The sequence below is a fragment of the Cottoperca gobio genome, chromosome 15 (assembly GCF_900634415.1).
Source record: "Cottoperca gobio chromosome 15, fCotGob3.1, whole genome shotgun sequence".
Lineage (NCBI taxonomy): Eukaryota > Metazoa > Chordata > Actinopteri > Perciformes > Bovichtidae > Cottoperca > Cottoperca gobio.
The window spans coordinates 1,057,545-1,076,957 of NC_041369.1; the positions used below are offsets into that span (position 1 = coordinate 1,057,545).

Sequence of the window (19,413 nt, forward strand, 5' to 3'; positions counted from 1 at the left end):
TTAGCACTGGACGAAAGTAACGATGCAAAAGACACCGCTCAGCTGCTAACTTTTATCAGAGGGATTAAAGACTGTCACGGTATGGTATAGGAGAGGACCCAATTGCAGGATGCCAGACGAGGTTTTAACAAAAAGAGAGCTTTATTTCATAAAGCTAGCAAAATACAAAAAGTAAAACTGAACAGAACCAACCAGAGGAAGACACGAGGAAGCACACCATGTAACATCAATGACGAACCGACAAGGAACAATGAGACAGACAGGGATATATACACACGGAAACTAATGAAGGGAACAAGACACAGCTGGAGGAGAAAGGCAAGGATACAAGGGCAGGGTGAATGGACACAGGAGGATCAAATCAACAAAGGGAGGGAAAACACACAGACAGGAAGTACAACTAGACATGACACAAGGAGAGTGAACCTTTACAAAATAAAACAGGAAACACAAAGCCAGAATTGTGACAAAAGACAATTTTGAGATAACGGAGGAATTTTTGACCATGGAATCTCTAAAGGGGACAACACGAGGAGAGGACTTGTATGACAAGGTGTCTGGTGTCATCGTGAGGCTGAAGCTACCGTGGTGTAAACTTGCCAATGTCACCACAGATAGCCAAACATAACAGGAAAAAACGTTGGGCTGCTGAAAAGAGTCCAGGATAAGGTGAAAGAGGAAAACCCTGAGCTGGATGTTGTCCTACACTGCATAATCCACCAGGAAGCCCTGTGTAAATCTTTATTGCAGTTTGATCATGTAGTGAAGCCAGTCGTAAAACTTGTTACCTTTATACGAGCAAGGGGACTTCAGCATCGTCAATTTATTAAGTTCCTTGAGCAAACTAATGCTGATCATCAGGACTTGCTTTACCACTCTCATGTCTGCTGGTTAAATTTGGGGAAAGTATGTCAATGAGTGTGGGAGCTCAAAGAGGAGATTAGCTCATTTTTTAAGTTAATCAGGAAGGCTGACAATTTTATACTACTAGCCCGGCCCGTCTTTTTAAAACTCATTGTGGCCGCTGAGTCTTGCCCACCCCTGATCTAAAGTCTTACAATACAGTAAGAACTGCACATATACACTCAAGTCAAGAGGACATGGCAGACATATGCACTAAACATCCTTCAGCTAAAAGTAGAACCGAGCCCAGGGATGGGCAACTTTGATAGGGAGGGCCATAAAAAATATGTCCTCACTTTGTGACATGCACACATCGGTAGGATACTATAACCCCATCATTTAAATAGCCAACTATAGCTACTAATTTAATGAAAATAATTAAATATATACAGGCAATGAATGTTTATTGTACCAATTTCTATTTTTCAACAGCTCTCTGTATTACAATTATCTCTTAATTTTATTATTTTTTTATTTTTTACTTACTTTTTAATGACGGGAGGGGGGGGGGAAGATGTGTAATGTCATATGTCTTTTAAGCTACTGGATGCCTAAATGTCGCTTGGGATCAATAAAGTATCTATCTCTATCTATCTATCAGGACTATGAACTTTTCAATTTTTCATATTCAAATGCATTTAGTAGTCCTAATTGTTCAACTAATTTAATTTGATTATTAATTATTAACTAGCTTTACACAAACAGATCATCTGCATTCTTGAGAGATAAACTATTATTGCATATGCAAATGGAGCTCAAACATCATAACTCAATGTGAACAAACACCAACACTGAGTTTAACAACTAATATTAATCTTTTTTATTGTATTTCTACTCTTCCCTCATATTCCATTACCTAAAACCATAAACATAAAACCAGCATGTATTGTTCTCCAAGTCAACTGATCCTCCCCCACAGCTGGATCAGTAAGCTATACATCTTAATGAGATACTTGTGGCGTCTCCTGCTGGTGCACAATACACTGAATGTCAACATCAACATTTGTACATCCGATCTGCATGAGATGGAACAGTGTCTCAACTGTCAGTCTGTTTCTCTCCCTTGACTTAATGTGCTTCATTGTAGAGAAGTTGCTCTCGCAGATGTATGTGCTGCCAAACATGCTGGCCATTGAGCGCAAAATCCTTGAGGAGTGGAAAGCGGGACTCGGGTAGCAGTCTCCGAAAGGAAATTCCCTCTCATGGCGCTTTGCTAGAAAGATGGGGTCTGACCGCAGTACGCACATTTCAATAGCTAACAATAACTTCTAGTTCTTCTAGTATTCGACGGGACAAAGAGGCGGTTTCAAAATTCTTAGCCATGTTGTCATCTCCGAATGCTTTAGCCATCTCAACTGCCCCCTCTTCACCATTTCGCCATCCGACAGGGGCTTCTTAGCTTTTGTGCTGTTGTAGTGGCGACTTAAATTGTAATCCTTCATTGCCGATTTAGTTTCAAGGCACACTAAACACATGAATTCTGTAAACAAATAATCCGTTTTCCATTTTGGCTGAAAGATATGTTTGTTTTGGTCCAGTTTTCTTTTTTTGGGCCCTTTCTTTTCCCGCTAGAGCAGGAAGGCCACGAGATCAACGCAAGACAATCTGTTTACAACTGTGAAACCAACAATTATATTGTTTTTTGTAAATTGACTCGCGTGCCGCACAAAGTGAGGGCAGGGGCCGCATGCGGCCCGCGGGCTGCCAGTTGCCCATCCCTAAGCTAGAGGGAGTATCCATCTCGGTGGCGTTTTGAAATCGGGACTGGAGCAGTGCACCCTGTACTTTATTAAAATGATGTTCAAAACAATAAGTATGGTCTAGTCTGGCTGAGGAAATCCTATTCTCTCTTACGTGGGACCATGTGTATTGTCTAGCTTCTGCGTCAATCCTCCTCCATACATCCACCAGGCCATGGGAGTGGACCAGCTGCCTCAGAGCATTCTGGGATACTGGATGCATGGTTGCGATCTAAAGATGCATTTTCTGTACAGTTAAAATCCCCTCCCAAGAATAAAAAATCCTCAGAGGCACAGCCATTTAAAACAGCTTCCTCTCTGCACCGATTGTTGAAGCCTACACATTTATATGAACAGCTGTAAAAAGGTCAAACCTTGCTTTAACTAAAAGCAATCTAAAATGCTCGACCTCCAGTGAGACTGGAGTAAAAGACTTGGAGAAGAGGAAGCCCACTCCTCCACTGAGAGAAGTGTTGTGACTTAAAATTACTTTAAGATACTCTCCTCCAGTCTATCTCATTAAAACTGTCGCTGTGCGTTTCTTGTAAAAACAAAAAATTCATCAACATGTTTCATTTTAGCAGTTTCATATATTTGTCCTATTTTTCTTTAAGACTCTGGCTCCATTCACATTTAAAACACCCACTCTGAAAGTATCCATCACTACTGAGATGTTAAAGGCAAAAGATCAACAAATATATTCATTAAAATCAATCAATGTTTATTTGTTTTTTTACTTTTAACACAAGTTTCTTTAATCTAAAAACCTCCTGGTCAGTGAGGCCAGACTCCTCTCTTTGACTCATATGGAGTCTGGCTGAGGTATTAAAAACTGTTAAATCTGGAAAGTAATCCTCTACTTTTTGTTTGTTGGAAGAAAACTTTTAACATTTCAGCACTATACATTTTTTTTTTCTGGCTGTTAAATTAAAACTAGGGATATCACTGCTGTCTGATACACACTCTTCTTAACTAAGACTCTTGTCCGTCTGTCCCTGCCTTCTCACAGTCTGTCCCTCTTCCCCAACTTTACTGTTTTTCGCATCACTGGATGCTTTCTTTGGCTCGTTTCTTCTGCGTTTTGTAGCAGGCTTTTGCTGTACTGTCTCCAGTGCTGCTGCTGCCTCTTCCTCCTCCATCTCTGCTTCCTCTACCTACTCACTCCATGTAACCATTTGTATACCTAGTCTCCCAAACAACCTGTCTCCACCACCCGTCTTTTCGACCTCACTTCCTCCTAGTTCACCTAGAATATCTTGGTCATAATTTTTTCCCCCACACAAATTAAATTAACACCGCATATCTCGAGCACCAGGTCAGACACAGCAGCTGCGCAGCTAAGTGTGCCGCATGGAGCGGCCACGGGACCCACTAAAAATATAATTGTTTATAAGAGTACACCACCATTTATAAAGAGCAGATGAGGTGGCTAATACTTTAAAAGGAAGGCTGAAGAACCAGGTCAATAGGCAGGAGCCTGTCCTTACACCCTCTGTCTTTACACCCTCTGTCCTTAGACCCACTGTCCTTACACCCACTGTCCTTAGACCCTCTGTCTTTACACCCTTTGTCCTTACACACTCTGTCCTTAGACTCTCTGTCCTTACACCCTCTGTCTTGACACCCTCTGTCCTTAGACCCTCTGTCTTTACACCCTTTGTCCTTACACTCTGTTCTGACACCCTCCGTCTTGACACCCTCTGTTTTTACACCCTCTGTCCTTAGACCCTCTGTCCTTAGACCCTCGCTATGAAAAGAAAATCTGTCCAAAAAAAACGGTAAAAAGTGTAAGAAACTTGAGGAAGAACAGCTGAGGAGGGATCGCTCTCCCAGGATGGACAGAGCTGCAATAGATGTCGTGTATAAATACTGAGTCTGGGAGAGTTGCTTCTGTGAGCAACACACGGCAGCATTACAACCTGTGTGTGTGAGTTTGATCATCCTTTGTATGTACGAACTCAGTTCCTTCTTGCAAGAATATAGATTCAAACTTTTATTTGATTTGGATCCTGACTTTGTGGTGTTATTAAGAATATTTTTCTAACACAGCCTGTCGCTGAAGGAGCTGCACAGTGCGGACAAAGTGTCCTCCAATAGAGAGGACAGCTTGGCCATCATTCTCCTGTCTCCCATCACCTCCACAGCGTCCAGAGGGCCCCTCAGGACAGAGCTGGCCTTCTTCACCAGTCTGTTCAGTCTCTTCCTGTTAGCAGCCAAGATGCTGCTGCCCCAGTAGACCACTACATAAAAAATAGCAGATGCTACCACAGAGTCAAAGAAGGTCTTAAGAATTGCACTCCAAAAGACCTCAGTCTCCTCAGCAGATAAAGCTGCTCTGTCCCTTCTTAAACAGAGCAGCAGACTTATAAACCTTATAAACCATCTAGAGCAGGGGTCCCCAAACTTTTTCCTGTGAGGGCCACATAATTGTTCCCTTCTCTGATGGGGGCCGGGGTCAGTTTGTAACAGAAAAAGTGTGACGATCGCAGGGTGCCTAAACGTAAACTCTTATTGTTTTCCAGAAAGCCACACATAACCAAATATTAATAACCCTTTCCGGGATCTTCACAGAAATAACAGATGAGACAAACAGCCTTTTCTTTGCATTGAACAAAAAAATAATCGTTTGACCACTGCAGGTTAAATACCCTGCATTCTGAATCAATTTTTCTCTTACCTAACCTTTTCGCCATTATTCCGTTCTATTTGACAGGGGCTAGTCTAGGATTCGCGTGGCCAGACTGAAAAAAAAATCATAATGCGTCTCTGGTATTGTTCAGGGGGCCGGGCCAAATGTGGAGGCGGGCCGTATCCGGCCCGCGGGCCTTAGTTTGGGGACCACTGATCTAGAGCATTGCGCTCCCAGACCGCAGGGTTACTTGTAGATCCTAGAGTCTCTAAAAGTATAATGGGAGCCAGAGCCTTCAGCTATCAAGGTCCTCTCCAGTGGAACCAGCTTCCAGTTTATGTTCGGGAGGCAGACACCTTCTCCATATTTAAGAGCAGGCTAAAGACTTTGCTTAGACTTCCTGGGGACACCTCCCTGCTCTCCTCCTTCTCTCCCTTCTTTCCCCTCTCTATCTGTATGCATTTATGTAAATGTATGTTACTAACACAGCATCCGAGGCATCATCCCCGGAGTGTTCTGTGTCTCTCATGTGGCAGGTTGCCACTGATAAAGTTTATGTCAGGATCAGGAATCGTGGCTGCGCCTGCTTCCCTGATCCTGCTGGACACCGGGAAGCTTTTTTAACATTTTCCTGGATTCATCCATACTTTCTATTTTTTCAACACAACATAATTACCGTGAAATGTTTTATTTGTACTATGTTGTTTATCCTGTACACACGACATCTATTGCACATCTGTCCGTCCTGGGAGAGGGATCCCTCCTCAGTTGCTCTCCCTGAGGTTTCTTCTATTGTTCCATCCATCCATCGTCTACCGCTTATCCGGGGTCGGGTTGCGGGGGCAGCAGCTCCAGTAAGGAACCCCAATCATCCCTTCTCCGGGCCACATCCTCCAGCTCCGACTGGGGGATCCTGAGGCGTTCCCAGGCCAGTGAGGAGATATAATCTCTCCACCGAGTCCTGGGTCTTCCCCGGGGTCTCCTCCCAGCTGGATGTGCCTGGAACACCTCCCTAGGGAGGCGCCCAGGTGGCATCCTTACTAGATGCCCGCACCACCTCAACTGGCTCCTTTCAACGTAAAGGAGCGGCGGCTCTACTCCAAGTCTCTCACGGATGGCTAAGCTTTCTCTAAGGGAGACGCCAGCCACCCGTCTGAGAAAACCCATTTTGGCCGCTTGTACCTGTGATCTCGTTCTTTCGGTCATGACCCAGCCTTCATGACCATAGGTGAGGATAGGAACGAAGATCGATCAGTAGATTGAGAGCTTTGCCTTCTGGCTCAGCTCTCTTTTCGTCACAACGGTGCGGTAAAGTGACTGCAGTACCGCCTCCACTGATTCGATTCTCCGGCCAATCTCTCGCTCCATCGTCCCCTCACTCGCGAACAAGACCCCGAGGTACTTGAACTCCTTCACTTGGGGTAAAGGCTCATTCCCTACCCGGAGTAGGAAATCCACCGGTTTCCTGCTGAGAGCCATGGCCTCAGATTTTGAGGTGCTGATCCTCATCCCAACCGCTTCACACTCGGCTGCGAACCGATCCAGTGACTGTTGAAGGTCACAGACCGATGATGCCGAGTATCCGGACACAACTCTCGCTTTGGGCGTACAGGGATTGGATGGCCCTCAAAAGTGACCCCCTCACCCCATACTCCCGCAGCACCTCCCACAGTATCACCCGGGGGACCCGGTCATACGCCTTCTCCAGATCCACAAAACACATGTAGACCGGATGGGCGTACTCCCAGGCCCCCTCCAGGATCCTTGCACGAGTAAAGAGTTGGTCTGTTGTTCCACGACCAGGACGGAATCCGCATTGTTCCTCTTCAATCAGAGGTTCGACTACCGGCCGAACCCTCCTTTCCAGTACCTTGGAGTAGACTTTACCAGGGAGGCTGAGAAGTGTGATACCCCTGTAGTTGGCACACACTCTCAGGTTCCCCTTTTTAAATAGGGGAACCACCACCCCGGTCTGCCAACCCCTAGGCACTGTCCCAGAATTCCACGCAATGTTGACGAAGCGTGTCAACCAAGACAACCCCTCAACACCCAAAGCCTTCAGCATTTCTGGACGGATCTCATCAACCCCTGCGGCTTTGCCACTGTGGAGTTGTATGACTACCTCAGTGACTTCCATCAGGGAAATTGACGATGATCCCCCATCAGCTTTCAGCTCTGCCTCTACCATAGAGGGCGTGTTAGTTGGATTCAGGAGTTCCTCAAAGTGCTCCTTCCACCGGCCGATAACCTTCTCAGTTGAAGTCAGCAGGGTCCCACCCTTGCTGTACACAGCTTGGATGGTTCCTCGCTTCCCCCTCCTGAGGTGCCGGATGGTTTTCCAGAAGCACCTTGGTGCCGAACAAAAGTCCTTCTCCATAGCTTCTCCGAACTTCTCCCACACCCGCTGCTTTGCCTCTGACACGGCAGAAGCTGCCGCCCTTCTAGTCCTTCGATACCCTTCAACTGTTTCCGGAGTCCTCCCGGATAACATAACCCGGAAGGACTCCTTCAGTCGTACGGCTTCCCTGACCACCGGGGTCCACCACGGTGTTCGAGGGTTACCACCCCTTGAGGCACCTAAGACCTTGAGACCACAGCTCATCACCGCAGCTTCAGCAATAGAGGTTTTGAACATCGCCCACTCAGGTTCAATGCCCCCAACCTCCACAGGGATGGCTGAAAAACTCCACCGGGAGGTGTGAGTTAAAGATCCCCAGGACAGGGGCTTCCCCCAGACGTTCCCAGTTCACCCGCACTACCCGTTTGGGTTTACCAGGTCTGTCCAGAGTCTTCCCCCACCCCTTGATCCAACTCACCACCAGATGGTGATCAGTCGACAGCTCCGCCCCTCTCTTCACCCGAGTGTCCAAAACATGCGGCCTCAGATCAGATGATACGATTACAAAATCGATCATTGACCTTTGGCCTAGGGTGCTCTGGTACCACGTGCACTTATGAGCATCCTTATGTTCGAACATGGTGTTTGTTATGGCCATTCCATGACTAGCACAGAAGTCCAACAACAAACGACCGTTCGGGTTTAGATCAGGGAGGCCCTTCCTCCCAATCACGCCTCTCCAGGTGTCTCCATCGTTTCCCACGTGTGCGTTGAAGTCTCCCAGCAAGACTACGGAGTCCCCTACTGGAGCCCCCTGCAGGGCTCCATTCAGGGTCTCCAAGAAGGCCGAATACTCCGAACTGCGGTTTGGGGCATAGGCACAAACAACAGTCAGAGTTTTCCCCCCCATAACCCGAAGGCGTAGGGAGGCGACCCTCTCGTCCACCGGGGTAAACTCCAACGTAGCGGCGCTCAGCCGGGAGCTAGTGGGTATCCCCACCCCGGCCCGACGCCTCACACCTTGGGCAACTCCGGAGAAGAATAGAGTCCAACCCCTATCCAGGAATACGGTTCCAGAGCCAAGACTGTGCGTGGAGGTAAGCCACACCAGATCCAACTGGTAGCGATCCACCTTCCGCACTAGTTCCGGCTCCTTCCCCCACAGAGAGGTGACGTTCCACGTCCCCAGAGCCAGCCTCTGCTGCCCGGGTCTGGTCCATCGAGGTCCCTGACCTTCACTGCCACCCGTGTGACAGCGCACCCGACTCCAGCGGTTTTTCCCATGAGTGGTGGGCCCACAGGATGGATGGATGGGAGGCACCACGTAGCTTCTTCGGGTTGTGCCCGACCGGGCTCCGTGGCAAACCCGGCCACCAGGCGCTCGCTGTCGGGCCCTCCCTCTGGGCCTGGCTCCAGACGGGGGCCCCGGGCTTCCTCCGGGCAGGGTCTCTTCTCTCCTTTCTCTTTCTTTCATGAAGTTGTTTTTGAACCATTTTTAGTCTGGCCCCTCGTCTGAGACCAATTTGCCTTGGGAGACCCTACCAGGAGCACTAGGCTCCAGACAACACAACTCTCAGGTTCATAGGGACACACAAACCTCTCCTCCACGATAAGGTGATGGTTCCCAGAGAGGCAGCCCAGTCCAGTTTATTGTTCAGGTGAACACTAGGGAGTTCTAATTTGGAGACGGATTTTCTTCCTCGAATTAATCTAGTAAACGTCTTGATTATCTCAAAGCATTTATTAAAGTAGAATGACCGCATAGAAATTACACACAGCCCTGGACAATTCAGCATCATCAATACACAGGCCACATTGAAGTAGTTACTGTCTCTCGGTTCTACCTGAAATGTGTCGTTTACACGCGCTACATTTTTCCTAACTCTCTTCCGGGGGGCGTTGTCCTCTCTGATTCGTTGGCTGGGGTTATGTCCGGTTTTACCCCTTGCTGGCGCATGAGCATGTCCACGACCCCTAGCGCATCTGTGCTAGGGGGCGTGGACATGCTCATGGGAAGGCATCTGCCTTCCTTTGGATTTCTTCAGTCTTCTTCAATGTCCGTTCCCAGGACGTTCACTGGTGTTGGGGGGAATGATGGCACCTCCTGAAGTCCACCACCAGCTCCCTGGTCTTCCCTGCGTTCCTCTGGCACCAGAGGGCAAAGTCCTGTGTCAGCTCTCTGTTCTCCTTGTTATCCCCATCAGAGATGAGGCCGACAATAGCAGAGTCGTCAGAGAACTTCTGCAGGTGACACTTTGCTGTGTTGTGGGTGAAGTCTGCTGTGTAGAGGGTTTAGAGAAACGGCGCCAGAACCGTTACCTGGATGGGCCCCCGTGCTTCAGACAATCAAGTGACACTCCCGGGTCCTCACGTACTGTGGACGGTTGGTGAGGTAGTCCAGAATCCAGCTGGTGAGGTGATGATCCACCCCCGAGCACTCTAGCTTGTCTGGGTTGAATGGTGTTGAAGTCACTGGAGAAATCAAAGAACATGATTCTCACAGTGCCCCCAGCCTTCTCCAGGTGAGAGAGGGATCTCTGCATCAGGTAAATGACAGTGCCATCCACCCCGATGCCAGGATGTTAGGAGAACTGAAGTGGGTCCATCGGTGGTCTCACAAGGGGCTGAAGATAGCCAAGGACCAGCCTCTCCAGGATCTTCATCAGCTGCTTGGGGTGGGGGGTCTTTGGCACAGGTACCACACAAGATGTTTTCCACAGTTGTGGTACCCTCCCTTGTTTCAGGCTCAGGTAGAACAATAGCTCCACAATCCCGCACAGTTGGTTGGCACAGGATTTGAGGAGCCTTGAGCTGATGCCATCTGGACCCGCAACCTTTCTTGCCTTACACCTTCTGAGCTCACTACTCACCTGGTTGGTTGAGAGGGTCAAAGTGCAGGTAGTGGGTGGGGGTGTGGGTGGAGAAGCAAGACACATAGTGGATGTGTGAATATAAACGGTGTTCCACTATATCAAACACTTCACAATGACTGAGACTCCACATACTCTGAATAGTTAAATCAAAAAACAGTCTTATATATAAATAATTCTTTGTAAAAAGGATCTTAAATGTTCTGATATTTCTTTGGAATTAGTGCTAAAGTTGATTATTTTCAAATCAATGCTGAAATATTATTTATTTTACTACGTTTTTCAAGGGCGAAAAACACTGACTGCAAAAAACAACACAAGGCCACAGCAGCTCGTCAACATAGCTGACCAGTACTGTAGTACTGTAAATACTATGTAAGGAGGGATATATACTGATCTATCAGTAATTAGAAAGCAATCCTGCCGCTTGTCAGTGCAAATTAATATCAGCTAGTTCAGTCCCAACTGACGGCCTATAAAAAGGTCTCATTACCAAGGTGTCACACAAGAAACATCTCATGTGTAAAAGTAAAGAGCTCTCAAGACCTTCACAACCTTATTGTTGCACAACATAGTGATGCATTGGTTACAGAAGGATTTCTAAACTTCTGAACGTTCCAGTGAGCACTGATGGGGTCATAACCCGGAGGTGGAAATAACATAATTTCACCATAAACCAGCCACGACCAGGTGCTCCTCGCAAGATTTCTGAGTGAAAAGAATGATCAGAAGAGTCCAAGAGCCGAGGAGCACTTGTGGAGAGCTTCAGAAAGACCTGGAAACCTGGTACAATTGTTTCAAAGAAAACAATCAGTAATGCACTCAACCGCCATGGCCTGTATGCACGCTCACTACGCAAGACTCCAGCTGAAGAAAAAGCATGTTGAAGCTTGTTTAAAGTTTGCTGGACAACATTTAGACAAGCCTGTGAAATACTGGGAGAATATAGTCTGGTCAGATGAGGCCAAAATTGAACTCTTTGGATGCCATAATACGCACCATGTCAGGAGGTCAAATGGCACTGCACATCACCCCAGAAACACCAACCAACAGTGAAGTCTGGAGGTGGAACATCCTGGTGTGGGGCTGTTTCAGCATGCGGCAAACTTCATATTGAAGGAAGGATGAATGTAAAAATGTACTGAGACATTCTTGATAAAAATCTGCTGCCATCTACCAGGATGATGAAGATGAAACGAGGGAGGACATTTCAGCAAGACAATGATCCCAAACACACAGCCAAGGAAACTCTCAGATGGTTTCAGAGAAAGAAAATAAAGCTTCTAGAATGGCCCAGCCAATCACCTGACTTGAATTCAATAGAAAATCTATGGAAAGAAGTAAAGTTCATAGAAGAGGCCCATGGAACGTTCAACATTTGAAGACTATTTGTGGAAGAATGAGCCAAAATCCCACCTGAACAAAGCATGTGACTAGTTTCTGCATACAGGAGGCGTCTTGAAGCTGTCATTACCAACAAAGGCTTTTGTACAAAGTATTAAATACTTTTCCCTTGTACCATTCCATTTTATTACACAACTTAATTTCTGAACTTATTTGTTTTGGATTCTTTGCATGTGTGGATTGCACGTGTCGTTACTGTCATCTGGTGAACATTTCATGTCAATAGCACCTTTAGAAATGTATATGTATGTAAATATATTTACTGAGAAAAATGGTGACGTGTTCAATACTTAATTTACCCGCTGTATATGTGGATAGCAGGAAATGTCAGTTAAGTATTTTTGAATGGCAGATTTTATTCATTATGAATAAAGTCAAATTTAGAGTATTGTGTGTAGTGTTTTGAAAAAAACTAAAACAGGCTTGGAACTGTAATCTGAGTGAAAAGCAGGAAATGTGCTTTTATTTTACCAGAATTGGTCCATCGCTCACCAAGAACATTACAAGGACAGGCTAGAGTCGCTTCAAATGTAATAAGAGAGGGATGTGACCTCCCAGAGGTAAAGGAGCGCAGTGAGGGTGGAAAACGCGCTTGCAGTCGGGAGAGGTGACTGCAGACCGGGCAAAACAACCGGCTGCATGCTCATGTCATCCTCCCTTTAGAAAATATCTAAAACATTTCCAATACATTTATCTGAATGTTCCTCGTTGTCATCCTGTTTGATACAGATGTCCACCAAAACATGACTTACTCCATCTCTTCTCTGTTTGAAAAGCAGCTTTTATGAAAAGGTTTTAAGAGGAAATTCAAAGCTGGAGCTTCTATCATAATGACTACATTTTAGGAGGACTTCTTGTACCGTCTGCATTTCACGATGTAATAACAAAAACACCAGAAGGAGCACTTTCTTTACATTATATTTATTACCTAGTAAAAAGTACATTACCTTTCATTTATATATACACATTATATTCATGTAATTTCCTGTAAGACTCCTGATAAGAGTCCCTACAACAAATAAGCACACAGCTTACAAAATGTCTCATGTAGGCGGCTCTATAAGGCTGTAGTATTACCTGACTGCCAACGGTACTGCAGTGGGAACGTTCATCTCTTCTTTCTCAACTCAATAAATAACATTTTCATCACTGAGGATCCCAGGGCCACATATACACCTTGGTGTAGGTCACATATTTGGCATTAAAATGAGTATCACTTTGTCAGGGTCCATGTCGTTGCACACAAGGCACAATCAGCATGCAAGCATGTCAACAGAGCTCTATGGAAGCAAACTGGAGCAGCTCAACACCTCATTGTGAAATGCAACCACATGTGGAAATGTCAATAACCACTGAATTTATAGCACTACCATATTTGACTTTTTAAAATATCTATTTGAATATATGTGGTCTAAATCCCACTCTGGTAAGTAAGTCATTCAAAGTGGTGCCCCGTCAAAAACCATCTCCGTTAACTCCTTTTCACTGTCAGGGAAAATCCCTGCACTCCCATGCATATGCGTTACCATGGTTACCAATTGTTATTACATACCACAAAAAGATCTCAGCAGATGGGTTTAAGAGTATACTTTTGATGTCAACATTTCTACTGTCACAGTCCTGCAGTTTGTCTGTTTTGCATTAAAGGAACAGTTCATCCATATTTCTCCTCTCACCTGTAGAGCCATTTATCAATCTACATGGCTTTGGAGCGAGCCGTAGTCTCTCCGACACAATGGAACAAGATGGCACTCTGCTTGTGGAGCTCAATCTGTCAACTTTGTTACTAGACAATTGATACATTTGAGTATTTCTTTATGTTTATTGTATTATTTGTCCCTCTACTGAGATGTGTGTGTGTGCTCTGCTATGTAATCTAGCACACACACACTGCGGATGAATAAAGTTATTGACTTGAAATCAAGTTTTTGAAAATATAACACTTAACATGAAAACTATAGTATGGAGATGGATGCTTTTCATAGTAAACTATTTCAATTATATACATTGAGAGGTAAGTATTCAGTAAGGATTACATTTAACAATAAGGTGTTAAGTAGATCTCCATAGATTTCCGTGTGATATGATGAGTAACCCAGTGACCCAAAGAGCTCCTCAGGCCCTGGGGATTAATCATGTGGACTGTTGCAGCAAGCTACACAAACATGATAACATGACATCAATGCTCAACTCTTAATATTTGTTAGACCAATTTTAAACCATAAAAGTCCCTATTTGGATCTCTGACTGTCCTCTGTACAGTGGAGAATCTACATTATGGAATGTTGTAGATGTGACATGTACATCTGAGAAGGCTTCACACAGTGGAAGAGGATTTCATAAGGTGCCCAAATTCAAAGGTTGTTGTTGTTTGTTGGGGGAAAAGAGCTCATGGAGAATTGAAGAGAAATAAAGAGAACAGGCCAGTGTCTGTCTGTGGCCGTGACAGGAGAACAGAAACAAAAAGTGACAACTATATAAATAAAGCAGTTTTCCTGTACAGTTTTTAATCAGACACTCATCCCTCAGTGTGTGATGACAGCGGCTCATAGAACAGCTCTGTTAAGACCTCTGGAACATCCGACTGAAGTCGAAGCTCTGGAAATCCTGTTTAATCAACAACATGCAGTACCTAAAACCCCAATAACTTACATGTGTGGATCTTCACTGCCACTGCCGAAAATCTCTAGATTAATATGAAGCACAGGTGTGCGAGCGAAGCCATGAGGTCATCCTGGTCTTATCAAGTTAAAAGCTTTGGAAACTTCTGAATGATTTCCAACAAGTGCATGAGAAAACATGGGAGAGACCGTGCTAACTCGAAGCTAACCCCGGTTTTAAAATTCTAATTTTTTATCATATGCAACATCAGGCTAATGTGATGACCCTAAAAACATTAACCTGATGGTGGACATATTAGGAATAATCCCACTCACGTGAAAACTGTTCATGAAATCAGGGCTGCAGCCAGAACACACTGCGGTCATGAGACCACGTCCCCCAAAGCCGGTGCAATTTTAGATTTTTCTTACTACCAACAAATCCCATGTGCAGAGCAACAGCAACAGTTAATGAATCCTACTAACAAGTATTGTATTGTGTATTGTGTGTAGAAGCCTGATCTTCTCCACCGTGTTAAAAACACATCAGTGAGCTGATGCACTGGCTCACATGTTTCTTCATTACCATGAACACACACACACACACACACACACACACACACACACACACACACACACACACACCAGTTTACTTGTGAGTTGTGTTTAAAAGATTCGAGTCTTCAGTAGGAATCACTGGGCTTGGAGCTGAGAGCCTCAGGGTGGAGAGTCTGGAGAGACCATCAACACCAACTAACACCTGCCTTACACTCCTAAGAATACAACTGTGGTGGGGAAATACTGAATCGCAATTTATATTTGATTGTATTATTTTAAAAATAAATAGAATGCAATGCGTTTAAAAATGCTGGAATCAGCCAATAAACTTTCCAGGTCACCAAAACACCCAAATTCTCACCCAACAGTTGTGAGGACAGGACCTCAGTGTAGCTACAGCCCTGCGTGGAATCTACATTTTTGGTGAACCCACTTCAATCAGATTTTTAATCTTTTAATATTTTCCATAGTTTGACTTTCATCCTGCATTTTCTGTTCCTGAATATCTGGACATGCTGTCCTGTCGTCTCCAGTTAGTCATCTCTCCACAGGAATAAGAATATACTAAACATAGAAATGGCACAAAGAATGCAATGTTCACAGCAACTGGTGTTTTCTAACAACGTCACATGTTTAGGAGGATTTCTCCTTTAAATAAAAGGTGGAATACATTTGTTGTCGTCTCGTACATATCATATCCTTTTAAAGACCTGGTGATGGGCTCTACAAGTTGTCGTTGAAGACTGTTGGATCCAGTTGTTAAAGGGGTGGTGGTTTAGAAAGGTGGGTGGAGGGTAGCTTGAATTCTCTTACTTAACTTCATCAGAAGCGCTCGTAGGTCTGAGACCGGGAAGCAGCGGTACAGGGGAAGTGGCCTCGATGAGGGCAGGGTTCAGGATGATTGGCAGGGACATGGGTGGGACTCCCACCTGCAGAGGGGAGGCGAGGGGCTGAAGGATGAGGGGGGACTGGGTCAAGGGTAAGGGAGCCTGGACAGGGGACGTTGTTAACGGCACCGGCATGGGGGGAATGGAGGGTGGGACCGGAGACGACCGGTCTAATCCTAAAAAAGAAGAGACATTTCACACAGCTGAGCAACTATTCCAGCACTCCGCTTCATAAAGCAGAGTTACACTTAGATGTAGGCTATATATGTATCAAACTGCTAAAAGAAAAGAAGACTTAAGTGAAAGATAAATGTTAAAGTATTCTACTTTTGTTAATTTTTTAAAATCAAACTTCTACTTGATCAAATTCTCTAACACATACGTGGCTACGACACAGATCGTGAACACTCAAGCATTTGTCTCTGAAACGCAAATATGACGGCACAAATAACAGAACTGATCATTAAAAGGCTCCAGCACCTGGTGCGTTGTTATTTATATGGGCTGTATAGCGAATTGAAGAAGTGAAGCGCAACTGACTCTCAAATGAGTCCCAAAACATTATGTCATGTATGACCCTGCTGATCTGACTGTGCTGAGACCTTCAGTTTTTACCGTTGGCACTGGCTGGTTGGGGCTCCTGGGGGGATGCTGGCCTGCTGGCTGTCTTTGTCTCTGCAGGGGTACCTGGGACTGGGGAGGGCGACTGAGAAACTTGAGGGGATAAAGGCTGGCCTGCTGTCGGCTGCACGGGCTCTGCTGGAGGACTGGGTACCGGATCTAAAACACATTCATGAGAAACACTACCGTCAAGCTCTGTGTACCACAACAAAGTAATACGCACATGTTCTGTTATACTTTATTTATGGAGTTTTCTTTTACAAACTGAAGAGAATTAACAAACAGATACAAATACAGAACATAATAAGTAATATATTATGCACATAATGTCATCAAGCCGTTCACCTTCTTAGGCCAACAACATGCTGCACGATGTGACAGCTTGCGTGTCTGCTGTATACCTGGTATGACGGTCTGTTTGAAGAGCTCCTCCCTCAGGTGAGGCAGGAAGCAGACGATTCGTTCCCAGGTTATTTCCCACAAGTCTGAGTATCCTGTCCTGGAGTCAGCGCTATGGAAGATTCCTGCTGTGTCCATCACCAGCAGCATGTTCTTCAGAGACTCAGGGATCGCCTCCAACTACACATACAATGCAGAGGCAGCACATCAGCAAGGTCAGAGAGTCCATCAATCATTATCATTGATGCCAGACGTACAATACTGGCAAATATATTCCTTTTTGTTCCACGTTTGGTCATTTTTACAATTTTAGATTTCTGGAAGGATTACATGCTCCTTCATTTCTTAAGAAAGTTCTCCTCATTCATAGGCTGCCAAAACACTTTCAGCCACTGGAGGATTTTTTAAAAGGGGTTTCTCTTTCAGTCTCTAAAATACTTGTGTTTGTGTTCATTCACCAATGCAAATCAAATGCATTGATTGATTTGATTCACCAATGCTTGATCAGACATGATAATGTTACATACACAGAAGTGAGAGAACAATGTATCTGACAGATTATATAATGAGTTCACGATGAGTTTGAGAGACTGATACCAACAGAATGACAAAAGATGTGTAACATGGAAGTATTTGGGCAACTGCTGCAGTACTTACATACACTGTACACTGAAGCTATATAAATGCAGCTATTTACCATTTACACTAATCTGTCAAATCAGCCCTGATTCACATCCTGCAGATAGGCTCCTGATAGTCTTTAAAAAGCATCAGCTGTCATTCTGATAATCAGTTAGCTGTAATCACATTACAATACAATATGTTAGTATTATCAATATCTTTACCAGTAAGTCACTGGATCCTGCGTGCATGTATTTGTCCATGAAATCCAGAATGGTGAGCCAGAGGGCAGCAAAGGTAGGCAGGGACAGCAGAGGAGACAGGTGTTGGAGGAAAACCTGGACAAACGGAAAACAGTCACACATTAGCTGCTGCGAGAACAATGAGCTCAGAGAAAGCACAGAGCAAAGCCAGGAATGTTAAAATAAAATTATCCTTTTTTTGGGTCCAGGTTTAAAATGTTTGATGATGAAGAATTGTTTTCCATCTTCATTGCTAAGATATAAGATGGACTTCACTTGATAGTGTATTTTAATAGAATCAGTGGGGCATATTGCAGTACAAGGAACAAATCTATTTTCTCATGCTCGAACAAAAATGTTTATTTATCTTACATATTGCAACCGCACTGTGAATTGAGCTCAACACAGAGATCCAAATCCTCTGCTCGTGTGAAAACATGTTATGGTTGTGCGTCAGTGTGTATTGCTCTGAACCTTTGACAGGAGTGTGCAGGCTCTCATTCTGGTCTCCTCCATACCGCCCACATCTGCTGGGCTGATGTTGTCAAGCAGCTTAGTCAGCAGGGGGAAAAGCACCTACACACACAGACACACAGACACAAACACAGACACACAGACACACACACACACACACACACACACACACACACACACACACACACACACACACACAGTGTAAGGAAAGGGACTGCAGAAGATTAAATGACTTGGTTCATAATATCCAACAGCTTTCCCACATGTCATGGGCCCTGCTCTGCATGATAGAAGATATCTCTTTCTTACCTTATTGAAGCAGGACTCCCATTCAGTCGCGTCGAGTGTCTGCAGATCATGGACCAGCAGCGCCCTCTGAAGGTAGGTGAGGGCCTGCATACGAACCTGTCGTCTGGCATCACAGCACAGCCAAGCAATGCCTGCAGTGGGCAACAATATAACAGACATGAGTCGTAAGTGCATCTGTTATTCAACGTGAGATGAAGTCAGAAGAGAAGTTGTGGTATAGAGGTTGAAGATAATCTGCCTAATATGCATGTGTTATTCTCCATCTTTCTTTCATCTCTCTTGGTCTCATCAAATCAGAGTCATGGATATTCACACTACAAACATATTGTGCACATTTATGGTTGCGTGGCGGGAGTTACAAGCAACAGCAGTATCAAGTACATTAACATCTTAATATACATGAAGACACATGTTTGAGCCAGTCATCTGCATGGAATGCCTGGAAATGTACTACTAGTGACCGTGCATTATTCTGTTATTGTCAATTAGAAATTATTATTTGATTTTAGCAATTTTATCCAATATAATGCACTCTATTAAAACCTCACAATAAAGTGCAGCTTCAAAAGTTACCATGTCTGAACAAAGATGAACCTTACAAGCTTCATTAAGGTTCTATTAACAAGAGCTGTAGTATTAGACCACATTAGATGATCTCCCCACCTTGCAGCAGCGGGCACCAGCAGCTGGTCCACAGAGTCTGGGAGTCGGCCTCGATCTTCCTCCCTGCAGCCTCCAGATGGCGTTGCTCCTCTGCCCAGGAGCTGTAGATGCTGGCAGCCCGCGTGTGCAGCGTGTGCATCAGGTCTAACAACTGTC

General features: G+C 44.9%; 1 protein-coding gene across 1 annotated transcript in view; it reads right to left on the minus strand.

The window, feature by feature from the left end:
* Positions 1-12,788: 12,788 nt before the first annotated feature.
* Positions 12,789-19,413, minus strand: part of gbf1 (golgi brefeldin A resistant guanine nucleotide exchange factor 1) — a 104,047-nt gene continuing 97,422 nt past the window's right edge. Inside the window, exons 34-40 of the mRNA XM_029449238.1 lie at positions 19,258-19,408; positions 18,595-18,725; positions 18,286-18,387; positions 17,794-17,907; positions 16,951-17,128; positions 16,544-16,708; positions 12,789-16,104 (exon numbers count right to left, since the gene is read on the minus strand). Of these exons, the coding sequence (XP_029305098.1) occupies positions 15,851-16,104; positions 16,544-16,708; positions 16,951-17,128; positions 17,794-17,907; positions 18,286-18,387; positions 18,595-18,725; positions 19,258-19,408 (1,095 nt within the window). The 3' untranslated portion in view covers positions 12,789-15,850. The remainder of the gene's footprint in view (positions 16,105-16,543; positions 16,709-16,950; positions 17,129-17,793; positions 17,908-18,285; positions 18,388-18,594; positions 18,726-19,257; positions 19,409-19,413) is intronic.